Source organism: Perca fluviatilis, chromosome 4 (assembly GCF_010015445.1).
Source record: "Perca fluviatilis chromosome 4, GENO_Pfluv_1.0, whole genome shotgun sequence".
Taxonomy (NCBI): domain Eukaryota; kingdom Metazoa; phylum Chordata; class Actinopteri; order Perciformes; family Percidae; genus Perca; species Perca fluviatilis.
Window position 1 is genome coordinate 20294281 of NC_053115.1, and position 12919 is coordinate 20307199.

The window sequence follows — 12919 nt, forward strand, 5'->3', positions numbered from 1 at the left end:
GGAAGTGGGGGTTGGAAATGTGTGGATTGGCGGTCAAAGACCTGAACTACTCTCCTATTAAGACTATGCAGGATTAAAGTGAAGCTATTTATATACATGAATGATCAAAGATGCTTAATGTGAGCTGTTTAGGAATATTTAGTTTGAATGAGAAATTTAATTTAAAGTTATTGCTCTTGTTGCAAAGACCCATATTATTATTATTTGTTCTCAGTGCAACCGCATTGATTTGCTCTCATCATTAATCCATCTCTTTCCAATCAGGCAACTTTGCTTTGTAGATTCAGGGTATGCAGATTTTCATTTGATAATGAAAGTCTCATTTCAATTTAAAAGGGTTAAAGGGTCAGTTCAACTAAATAATAAAACATATTTGTTAATATATTTTGAATGAAATTTAGTTTGTGCTGCTCATAGCGCTGAATAATTTTAGGGCTGCAGATAATGATTATTTTTTAATGACTAATGTGCCGATTATCTTCTCAATTAATCAATCAATTGATTTGTCTATAAATAGTCAGAAAATAGTAAAAATAGGTAACATCTGTCATCATGTCTTGTTCAACTAACAGTCCAAATCCTAATTCACAGTTGAGAAGATAAGTAGGATCTTCTTTTGGGAATATTTGCTTACATTTTTTTTTTTTTAAATTGATTATTAGAATAGTTGCCGATTATTTTTCTGTCGACTGACTCAGTGATTATTTGAGTAATTGTCTAAGCTCTGAAAAGTTCCATTAAAACTCTTCAACAGCAAAATATCTATCCATAAACAATGTACTGGTTACATTTGATAGTACGCAGACATCCCTGTCACAGTTTTTATAGGGAGTAGTTCCAGTGGAAAATGTGCACATGGTGGTCTGTGAGTTATACAGAATAACTGGGACATTGGAATGACAAATTGCTGTTGAATTGTTAAACAGCAGGAATCTCAGACACACTAACTAACCTGGGCAAACAAAACTAAAAGTATCTGCATGGCTAGATACCTCTAAAGGGTTTAAGTGAGAATACATTTCTTGTAATTTGTGTGAACTGACCCTTTAATTTAACTGAAATGTCCTATAAAAGATAATGAAAATCACTGTTTTCAATGGACCATAGGCCATTTGAAAGCAAAACCATTAAAATAATATAGTACGATTGAGAGGGGTATCAAAAATCTCCAAAGTGACAGCAGCCAACTGTTCTGCCCTGGGGAGCTACGATGTGCATTGCTGTAACTTTTCCACCTCTGTCTCCCTGACAATTCAAATCTGTGTAATTTTAGTTAGTACAGTGGTTCCCTCAGCTATATCTGTCCAACACAAAGCCAGAGGCGATGCTGCTGCCTTTCCCTCTCCACTAATCTCTCAGGTACAGTAACAGATAGTTGGATAACAAGGTCATACACTATTTTACAACTTTACTACTGTATGTAGACATACAGCGCTGTCATAACTGTCCTCTTGAAGCAATATTTGTAATAGAAGACTCCTGTGAACAACCAAAGCATATTAATAATGTCTTGTTGGACACTGGAGGAGTCAAGAGCATGAAACAAATCTTCAACCGGTTTCATTTACCTTGAAATACTTGCTGAACATTTATGGCTTTAACAAACAAGCACACTGTGGCCTTTTTAAAACAGGTGCTTTAGACTCTTTCCTTACACTGTCATTTCCTTAAAGGTCTCATTTTTCTTGCAGCAGTACTGACCTTGTAAAGTACTATAACATACTCATTTATATGCACTGCTGCTGTTTGACAGATAGGTCAAGTTTGGACAGAAGGGCTGCTTTGGCTACCATGAAACAAATATTTTAACAAGTCACTGGCTAAGAGATGACTATGAAAACATTAATGTTTAAAGATAGCACAGTATTGGGATTTGTCTTTAACTGTCACAAACATTTGGAAATCGAGACCTAAGGAGTTGAGTTTTCCCCTGCATACTTTTTCTTCCTCCCTGTTGGCTCTAGTGGTATTGGTGCACAGCTATATTATGCTATCTATAAGGTGGAGTAGGATTGTGTGTATTTGTGTGTGGTGTGTGTGTGTGTGTGTGTGTGTGTGTGTGTGTGTGTGTGTGTGTGTGTGTGTGTGTGGGGGGGGTTCATGAGAGTTGGAGCTAAAGGATGAAAATGGTAATGGATTTCTACAGAAAGTACTGATAGATTTGCTGCTGTAGCATTGCAGGGGGTGCAGCTAATACAGCAGAACATCAAAGCAACGTCATTTAATGGCGCATTTCTCACACAAATTACTATGCTGCAAATAATTAAATCAGTAAACATGGGGACACCAAAATATCAAAGTTTTCTTTAAACATAATTAGAAGCAATATGACAAATGTTCACTGGGGATGTAAAAAACTAATACAACAAAAACTTTTCTGTAACTCGCTGATATGAGCAGAGCTGTTTCAAACAACCAGGAAAGTCTTTAGAATGCTTCATTAAAGCCTCATAATAAACTATTCTTTCATAAGCTCCTTTTATTGATAAACCTTCCCGAGAAGGAACCAATCAAATTTTCTTTAAACTTGTTTCCCAGAAAAGCGTCCTGCTCAGAGGCTTCCTGTGAAACGGAAACATTACGTAAGTGAGTACCTGCAATGCAGCCGATTGTGTTGACTCAAGCTGTGAGCTAAATGATACAGGATCACTTGAACAAATTAGTGTTGTTAGTCTTGTGTTTACCTCAATGAGACAATAAGTATAACTTGCATACCTTAGTGACTCTTAGTGAAATTCCTGCTCTACAATAACATGAATTATCAATTCACCACCAGAGTCTTTTAATCAAAACCAGAAGTACAGGGAAACTACATTAATGTAAACTTCTTGTGTCCTGCACATTAAAAACCAGAATTAAAGATGACGGCTGGAAAAAAACTACACTAACAAACATATACCAACAGCTGCACGAAAAGCATGCTTAAGCATACTCTCTCAACTTCTTCATAAGCTTTACAAAGAAAATTCACTAATTGTTAATTAAACAGCATCTTTCTCGAATGACAAGGACCAAGGAAATGCACATCTTCGAATCTTAGGTTGCCCTGCAATTATCAACCTCAGGTCTAACACACCTTTACCTGACAGGTTCAATTTAATCAAGGTTCACATAATACACTATCTAATTCATACAGACAAATTATTAAATCGAGTGCATTGAGTCAAGAGATGAAAAAATGACTAATTTCACTCTAAAGTCACACATACACTAATGCGCACTTTGCAGAGTGAAGACCAGAAGACAAACAGAAGCTTTGGCATCATATTTATAATTTTTTTCTCATCAGTTATGAGCATATACTCATCATTATATTAGTCTGTGCAGTGAAGTGTTTTCCCCTGTTGCTGCTGGATTACTTAAATTGTGTTTGAGTGAGCGTGCACGTGAATGTGCTTGTTTGTGAGTCTGTGTGTGTCTGCTTACAGCTGGCTATTTCTGCACTGTATTATGAGAGAAGCATATGTCTGCTGAGCTCTGGCCTCCACTAATTACAGTATAAAGATCAGTTGAGATTGCTCTGGGAGAAGACAGTAGTCTGCTTCAGCTCTTGATTAAACTCATCATGCAGGTAACACTATAGCCTTGACAGGCAGGAAAAATAAAAGTGTGGATGGACTGAAATAAACCCTGCAAGTTGTGTATTGACGACGAGCGTGCGATAAGACTCATCTTATTAATAATCTGTGTTGCTTTAGAGTGCTTCCTCATATGACACTGTCTGTCTCGGGAGAATTAAGCTGCACAGGAGAGAATATGTTTAATATAGTACAGATAGCACCTGTCAAAACAAGCTATCTATTTCAAGGCACCCCCTGATGTCTCAAACCTTATCTGTTTTTTTTTTAATTGAATTTCAGGTTGCAAATCACATCAAGTTATACAGTGTACAACAGTTTTTAGCCACGCCAACAGCATGGCTCTAGGGATGACAATGTGGATCTGTTGGTCCACCACTTTGGTCCAGATTAAAATAGGATTGCATACATTTTTGTACAGACATTCATGGTGCCCAAAGAAGGAATTGTCATGACTTTGATGATCCTCTGACTTTTCTTCTAGCACCACCATTAGATTCACGTGTGGTTTTAAATGAAATATTACTAAATATTATTAACTATCTATACTAACAATGGCATTTGTGTTCTGCTCAGGATAATTTCTAATAACTTTGATGATCCCCTTCCCTTTGATCTTGCACTACCAGCTGCTCAAAATGTTTAAATTTCAGTTTAACCAGTGTAACACTTCAGACAAAATACCTGCAAAACTAATGCAATTCCCATCACCTTCAACATAGGACCCTTGGAAAATAGATCTACGCTTACGTTGTGCCAAGTACAGCCTTACAGAGCTGCTAGCAAAAAAAAACCACAACTCCCGTACAACTAGTCCAAATTCTATGGAACTGGTAAGTTTTCTTACAAGACATAAAAGAAACACCCTATGATCCTTGAGCACTCCATTTACATCTCGAGATAAAAGAACAGCCAAAATACTTGTTAAGGATTTATGAAAGAAAAGCATCAAATCAGCATGAAACCCAAATCTGACAGAAAGACAGGAAGGAGGGAAAGAGAGAGAAAAGATGACTGAGACTGAGAGGCTTCACAAATAAACCCATTCATTCTGTCAGCAGCTACCTGCTGAGTCTGAAATCCCTGGGAGGCCGGGTAGGTGGGTGGCAGAGGTAGGCTGCCGCTTATTTAAATCACCGGACTATATTTAGCATCTTCATTGTTAATTTGTGCTATAGTTACAGGATGTACTTGTCTAGTAATGGAACAGAGGTTGTATAGACCTGCGTGTGTTGTATAGATTCAGATTTGACATGGTTAAATTAACAGCGGTAAAAGCAGTGACAAGCCTCCATCTCATATACCGGGAGATCAAAAAGAACCCGGAGAAAACACCTGATGCCTTGGCGAGCACTGTATTTTCTGCATCCTGAAAAGGCCCTGCATGCAAGGATCAGGTCAATTTCCTACTCAGGGTATTAAACTGCTTCTCTATAATATATATGGGCATTAATAATGCATGTTGCTGGCTCTCAAACCTACCTGACCAGAGTATTCACCACTTAATGGTAATTCATCGTGGTCTGCAGACAAAACATCGCTCTCTGGCTCAGTACATCTATAAAATTCTAATATATCATATATAATAGAATTTTATATAAGAAAATTATCATTGATCATTTTTATAATTTTTCCTCTTAAAGATACTTCACATACTGTATTTGAAAGCAGATAAAATGCTAATGTAGCACCACTAATATGGTTGAAACATCTGTGTTCTGCATATTGTTTGTATGTATGCTGATGTGTCTGAATACTGTATCTGTGCATGTTTGCAAGTCGTGTACAGTATATCTGTGCAAGTATACAGTATCTATTGGTAACAGCTTCTATTAATTAATTGCCCGGGGGTTTACATTACAACTGAGGTCAGTGCAAGGATGCCAAGTGCAGATAGCTGTAATTGATTCACACGTTTATTATGTGAAGATTAGGCACGCTGCCAAAGATGCACCACTGGAAGAGTACTGAGAATTTGGACATTGGCTATTTAGATTTCTAATACTGCTGTCAAGAGCTGCATTTTGAAAAACATACCCTCTTACATACATACCCTGTCACTTGCACACCTGCATCATCCACTGTGCATGGGTTTGGTTATATTGAAATGATTTTAGACAGTGATTAACCTGGCTGACACGGTGGCTCTGAACAGGAAACAGAGAGTCAGCACAGCCATGATAACATGATGATTTTGTACAGTAATTGTAGTATGTATAAGCATTGGATATCCTGGTTTTCAATTCTGTCAATCATGATGACCCTTGTCCTTCTTAAGCTCCATGCGGCAGGTGAAGTATCTGGGAATGTCTCCCCCTCCCCCCCAACAGCACTGAGCAATGAACCCTCACACACTGTAACCTGAGTGCAGGAAAGTCTCCTGACGAATTTAGAAGTACTTCATGAAATCACGTTACCTGGACAGAGACATTTCTGTGGGCAGTAAGGTGTGAGGCAGATATTCATATTGTATTTAATTAAAGAAATAGTTAAACATTGTGCGAAATACTTTTATTCACTTTCTTGCCTTTCTTGCAGAGAGTTACATGAGCATCTTTAAGCGCATACCGGCAAGCATATTTCACAGAATGCCGAATTATTCCTATCCTGGAGTGCTGTTGATTTCCTGTTAATAAGCACAATAGTATTGTTTGACCAACTCAATATATTTGGAGGTCACCAAAATGCCTTCATTTAAAATCTGAATAAATTACTAAAAAAGTCGACCTGAGAGCCCTCAAACTCTTGCCGATTTCACAGTGGGACAGTCCTGACCCTCATGGACTTAGTGGGAGCATGTGTCAAAGTCTGTAAGTCAATAAGGTCTAAAGCTGCTTACACATATAGCCGACGGCCGACCGTTGACAGAAAAGCCAGTCGAAATGATCAGTCTCCCCGTGTTGGTCGGTGTTGGTCCAAAAAGTGCCACAGAACACACCAAAAAGACGAGACAAGACGTAATACATCTGTATAACAGCAGGCGGCGCTAATCTGTATTGTTGCCCAGGAAATGAAAACCGGCAGCTGATTGGACGAACGCGTCACATGGGTTTGTTTTCTCTGGAAATTCCTATGGAAATTCAAAGCCAGACTGTCATGGCGGCCGTTCAGAATACGATCTCATATTGTACTAAAATAGTTCACTGAAACATGTTTCTGAAAACATTTTAAGAGAGAAATAGGCCGTGCAGTTGCTGAATCTGTCTTCATTTCAGCTCAACAAAGGTCAGTTTAAAAGATTTTCGTCAGATTTTGAGAGACTCCGTTTCCGGGTGAGTCCCGACTGCCCTGCCGGCGACTGAACATGTCAGGTCGGCCAAAATGAATGCCGACAGCCCCCCAGACTAACGACGGCACGGACACACCGAACAGATTCGAGTCACTGACCTCGCCAGACTGTCTAACGGCCGATAATCGGCTAAGTGTGTCCCGGCTATAACACTGGAATTGGGTATTTAGTATCTCCAAAACACTGGCTGACCAGAGTAATCAGTAAAGGGATGGGTCCATTAATTCGACCAACTTGTATAAGCCACTGAGGACCAATATGCCACAGGCACTATTATCCCTGTTGCATCTATAGTGGAGACTTAACATCTGTCCGAAACAGCAGGATCTGGTCTGTGGAGAACTGGAAATCTACATGATTCGATACACGACCTCCCTCATGTCCCGGGGCATGGCAGGATAATTCCACAAGCTGCACGAGGTGCTGGAGCTACTACTGAAGCTTATGAATGAAACTTTAAAATCCTTACCGAGGAGTTTGAATCATGTAAAATATGGCAATAAAAACCTGTTATGATCTCATTAATATTCAGTCTAACACTGCAGATACAAATAATAATGGTCCTTGATTATATCAGGGTAGCTACAGCTCACACAGAGACAGAGGAGAAATTATTATAAAAAACAAAACAACTAAATTATGCTCCTATTTGGAGATATGCCACATGTTGTCTCTTATGGTTGTGGAGTGTGATGCTTATACTGATGGTACCATCTGTCTGTTGCAGTGCAATTGGACAGACTTATTGTCTTCTGCAGTTTTGAGTGGTGACCTCAGGGTGCAGAGTACATCAGCTCAACACACACACACACACACACACACACACACACACACACACACACACACACACACCGCACACACACACACACACACACACACACACACACACACACACACACACACACACACACACACACACACACACACACACACACACACACACACACACACACACACAAGATAACCAGCTCTAACAGAGGCCCTTCCGGTGATATTCAATAGACTTCAAATAGCTATGGCTTCTCTTTACATCCTCAATTGCCCATAATGCATCTTCACATACTGAACAATATGTCTGGTTTCTACTTTAAACCAAACACAACAGCTAATGTAGTTATTTTTGTACCTCAGAGCTATTTCCTCTCAAGCTTTAGAATGTTTGCTAAGTGACTAAGTTTAAAGTACTGCACAGTATCTCACCAAATATCACTCTATTCATGTACAATGATTATGGAAGATTAACAGATTACCATGTTATCCATATGAACATGTCATATCTAGGTCAGTATTTAGTTCTTATCTTAAGTAAAACAATACATTTAGCCTTGGTTATGGAATGGAATTAAATAAATCAGTACTTACTATAAAGGAATGGGCCAAAGAGTTGATGTACAAAAATCATGTAAAACAACCTTCAGTGTATACTGCTGTTAACCATGTACCATGGTAAAAAAAGGACTTAGATTTTTCACTCAAATAATAATAATTTAGATGTAAATGTCCAGTATTCAGCATTTTACCAAAATACAGTAGTATTTTTTTTATAAACATTTACTTCAAGTATAAAAAGTAAACAGTTTTCAGGATATTATTATATGATGTATATATTGGGACATATCATTGAATTAGTTCACTACTACTACTACTACTACTACTACTACTAATACATAATACTAATACAATTAATTTCAATGCTGCAGCTTGTTGAGGATGGGCTAATTTTGACTAGTTCGTATTAGAGCCGAAACAATTTGTTAATTTATTGATTAGTTGATCGTCAGAAACCTAATTGGCAGCTATTTAAATATTGGAAATTAGTGTGTTTTTGTGACTGTGAGCAAAATGGCAAAGGTTCTCGGGTTCTCACTTGCTGACTTTTTATAGAGCAAATAATTTATTGATTATTCAAGAAAGTAAAAGGTAGATGAATCAATAATAAACGTAATCATTGTTGCAGCCCCTACTTCACATGTTGTTGGGTAATTTAATCTATCACAATGTATTTATTATATTTCATAAACTGATTAAATGTTTTGTAGTGAAAAGGTTTCCCTCTAAAATGTGCTAAGTAAGGACCTTAAATTTGTACTTGAGCACAGTACTGGAATAAATGTACTTCCCACAACTGCATTTGTATCACACATTTTCCTTGTGACACTTAAATTTCTCTCATACAATCATCAATGCAGGCAGGCACACACACACACACACACACACACACACACACACACACACACACACACACACACACACACACACACACACACACACACACACACACCCACACCGTGAACTTAAGCCCACTCACAAACACCCCCTCCCCTGACACTAGCCCCTTTTATGGCCTACACACAATTCCTCCAGTATACACAAACAACGTCTTTCCTCCCCTTGTATCTCCTTTTCTACATGTCACTCACCAGCCTTCCCCTCCTCCTTCTCGGACCTCATGTCCTCCTCGGCACAGGCTCCACTCGGCTCCACTGTCAACTGTGGTGTTAGCTCTCATAGCAGGTGAAATTACAGAAAACACACGTATACGTACAGACCAGTGCACACACCATTCAAACCAACGCACACAATGCACCACCACAACCGGCCGCTCCCAGCCCTGCTTGGTGAGGCTCCACCCAGACAGGTTACCAGGAAGTCTTCCCCTGAGAGCAACTCAGCTACATTTCCTACTCCTTTCTTTCCTGTGTATGTGCCTCTCTTTCTCTCCCACTTTCTATGTACCTGTTTAGTGACACACCCTGTGGCAGCCAGGACAACTTTCATCCCACGCCCACTCCTGCTTTTCATCTTTTCCCCCCTAGTGTACAAACGAGTTGTTGAGGAGGAGGAGGAGGGGGAGGGGAATACAAACTCAAGCCTCAGGTAATAAACCAGGTGAGTCAGTGGAGCTCTCCCTCCACCTGATGGCCAAGAGCTATCAGAGGACAGCGTGTGCAATTACACTCTGCGACTGAACAGAGAACAATACTCCCCTCTGTATGAAAGCTATGCACTCCCTCTGAGCCCACAGCGCCTTTGTAGCCTACATGAGTTTACATTACTCACTTCCTGAATGTGAATGTGTGTTTTGGCCAGAGGAGGTAGGTATGTAAACTGAATAAAAATGCGAGCGTAAACTTCAACATAAACCCCTCAAAAAATGGATCATGACAGCAGTGAAGTGATATGAAGTTCATGCTTCTAACCAAACCAAATTAGCTCTACGCACTTAGATTGGATTATTAATAAGAGCTCTATTATTTTATCTTTAACCCTCCAGGGATTTTTCCATGGATGTCTCTTCTGCCTGTCTGAGTAAGGACAACCTATGTCATGTTAGATGGGAACTCAGATGTGTGCAGACAGAGTAAATAAGGTTAAGGCTTGTCCAGTTTGCCTAACAGGGCATTTTAGGCCTGAAACCCAAAGGCAGGTACAGATGGTATGAGGAAAATAGATAGGACTGCAACTAAATTAATTCAGGCAGCAGAGCCCGGCTGGATATAAACTTATAATGGAATTTTTGGTTTATGAGCACTTGAGTGCCATAACTAGCATACTAAAGCATGAGTGTAGGCATCATGTGTGTGAATTTGTGTGCAAGAGAAAGACGAGTTAAACCTCTTGCACTTAAAGACGTGACAGCAGTTCAGAGCAAGCGTGCCATTTGTCCTGCCTGTCAGAGGCTGACGCTCAGTGTTTCAGCTCCGTCCACAGATCAGATGTGCTCTAACCAGATACTTGTCACATGGGGCAATGGATCTGTCAATCACACGCTGACACCTCAAGGATTACTGCCAGGCTCATTTCTCTCTGACTGATCAGAGCTGGGACAAAAGATTGAAACCCTAACTCTCCCATAGCAGCACAACTGATGCATCGTTAGAAGGTAACGCATATAATGCAAATGCATGTTTTTCTGTGCTGGTCATCATCACTGTAGTATTACAGCTATAATATCTTATAGAGCAGGGGTCTTCAATGTTTTTTAAGCCAAGGACCCCTTAACTGAAAGAAGGAGGAGCACATATATTTTATATATATTTTATAAAATGAAGTTGCATATTAAACTGGGCCTACACTAACTTCTTTTTTGCATAGAATACTAAGCTATTCAAATAATTGTTGTTAATTTGGAGGCCCCACCTGCATTGACTCTGTGGACCCCCTAGGGGTCCCAGACCCCCTATTGAAGATCCCTGTTATAGAGCCAGATAATTAGAATTTTTACATATGCTAACTGTACCTACTTAGATTAAAATTTGAACCTGTAGGACCCTAGCTGTGTTTAACTTGTCTAAAAAGCTATAGAATTTTACACGAATAAGAAAATTTCGACCAAATGTAGCACTTCATAATTCCAAGGTCACGCTGCAGCCTGCCTCTCAGCTACACTGAATCTTATTCCCAGCGTTGCTTTTATCCTGACAGTTCTTCAGTCTGAAATTTTCCACTCCTCAGTGTCCTTATTCTTCAAGATAACTCCCTGTATCACTATGTCATTCATTTGCTTTGCTCACAGAAGAAATCCTTAAAGGCCATCTTTTTCCTACCCTCCACTGTATTGCTCTCCCTTCTCTCAGCTGCACACGGTTGATCTGTCAGTCTGCATTATAAGTGCTGGAGAGTGTTGATAGAGAGCCGGGACGGAGCAGCATTACGATATTAGCTAGCCTTGAGAGAGAAGAAGAGGTGGAAAAAAGGAGGAGGGAGACTGAAAGCAGTGGTGGGCACTACGGGAAGAAGGAGAATGAGTGACTGAGGTCACCACTGTCGCTGCCGATTGTTGATGGAAATGACATGGAGCCTGTCTTAATAGCTGCTAAGCAGGCTCTGCAAGCTTCAAGGGGCTAGATAGGATGAAAAACCTGGAATTACAATTATGACGGGATTACAATGCAGACTCCCGGGTTTGGCATCAGTGTGAGAAAAATAGAGAATAACAGAAGTCATTATGATGAGAAAAAGAAAAGGCCAACAATACAGATGCGATCAATAGACAATTTATGATCAATACCTTTTGTGGTGTGTATTATTACATGCTGGCAGGTTTGATAACTACACCCTAGAGATTGAGAGACTATTATCCTGAGTGACACAGGCCTCTCTATAAAACATTTTATTTGTCAAACTGATGACAGTGATTGGAGAAAATATGTGGCCTTGCTGAGATGCAATAATTGCATATTACAATACAACTCTGGTGAACTTCAATAAAGCTCCATTCAGATTAAAGCAATTTGCAAAGTAAGTGCTTTTCTCTGGCAAGAAGTCAATCAGTATCACAGTCTTATGCATTGGGTGACAAAACATGTTATTTAGATGCGATCAAACAAAGCCTGCGGTGAACTGTAAGGCCCTCGTGCCCAGGCACCAAGAGCTGTTATCTGATTGTTGTCACACTCTTAGCCTGCGCAGGCCTTTGCGCTGGTGTTAACCTCCCAGTCAAGCTAAATGCTCTGTGTCTTTTAACTGCCAGGATAAATCTCTGTGCACACTTCCTGCTGTCACCAAGGCAACACTGTGTATTTTCGAGCAACACCGTACCTTTGCCTAGCGAGCAGTCTGGGGTGCCAAAGTCCATCAGGCTGGATATCTCTGTCGGGTAGCACATGTCTGTCACCACTGTCTTCTGTCTGTGATGCATTGAGGGATCTGCAATGGGGAAGAAATTAACAATAAATTTAAATGCGCAACATCAGATGAATCAAATGTATATTTACTCATAAAAACGTCTTATTCTTATTCACACAGCCAGGTTGTTGTTATATGTTGGGCTCAAACTAACACTGTGTGGGCACAGTCGTGTAGCTATAGCAGGCCTGTTAAATCAGATGATTCATTCTGACATGATGTCAATTCGGCACGCACTCCTGAGCACTCAGACATGTTGCAAATATGAATCTGTCCTACCTAATAGCTGCAGCTGTGATCGGCATTTGAAAGCAAAAATGAAGCAACACTGTACACAACACAAACACTGTAGTAATTATACAAGCTTTTTCATTATTTTACAATGTTTGGCAAACTTTTTTACTCCTTTAAGCCTTATTTTAGA

The 12919-nt window shown here is 39.7% G+C and overlaps 1 protein-coding gene across 5 annotated transcripts in view; it reads right to left on the minus strand.

Annotated features, from left to right (window-relative positions):
• kaznb (kazrin, periplakin interacting protein b) overlaps positions 1-12919 on the minus strand; it is a 106471-nt gene that overhangs the window by 13688 nt on the left and 79864 nt on the right. For all 5 annotated transcript variants that reach the window (XR_005638883.1, XM_039796284.1, XM_039796285.1 and 2 more), the window contains exon 5: positions 12409-12516. Coding sequence is in view for 4 of the 5 variants with exons in the window: in XM_039796284.1 (XP_039652218.1) it covers positions 12409-12516 (108 nt within the window). In the remaining variant the exon portion in view is untranslated. The remainder of the gene's footprint in view (positions 1-12408; positions 12517-12919) is intronic.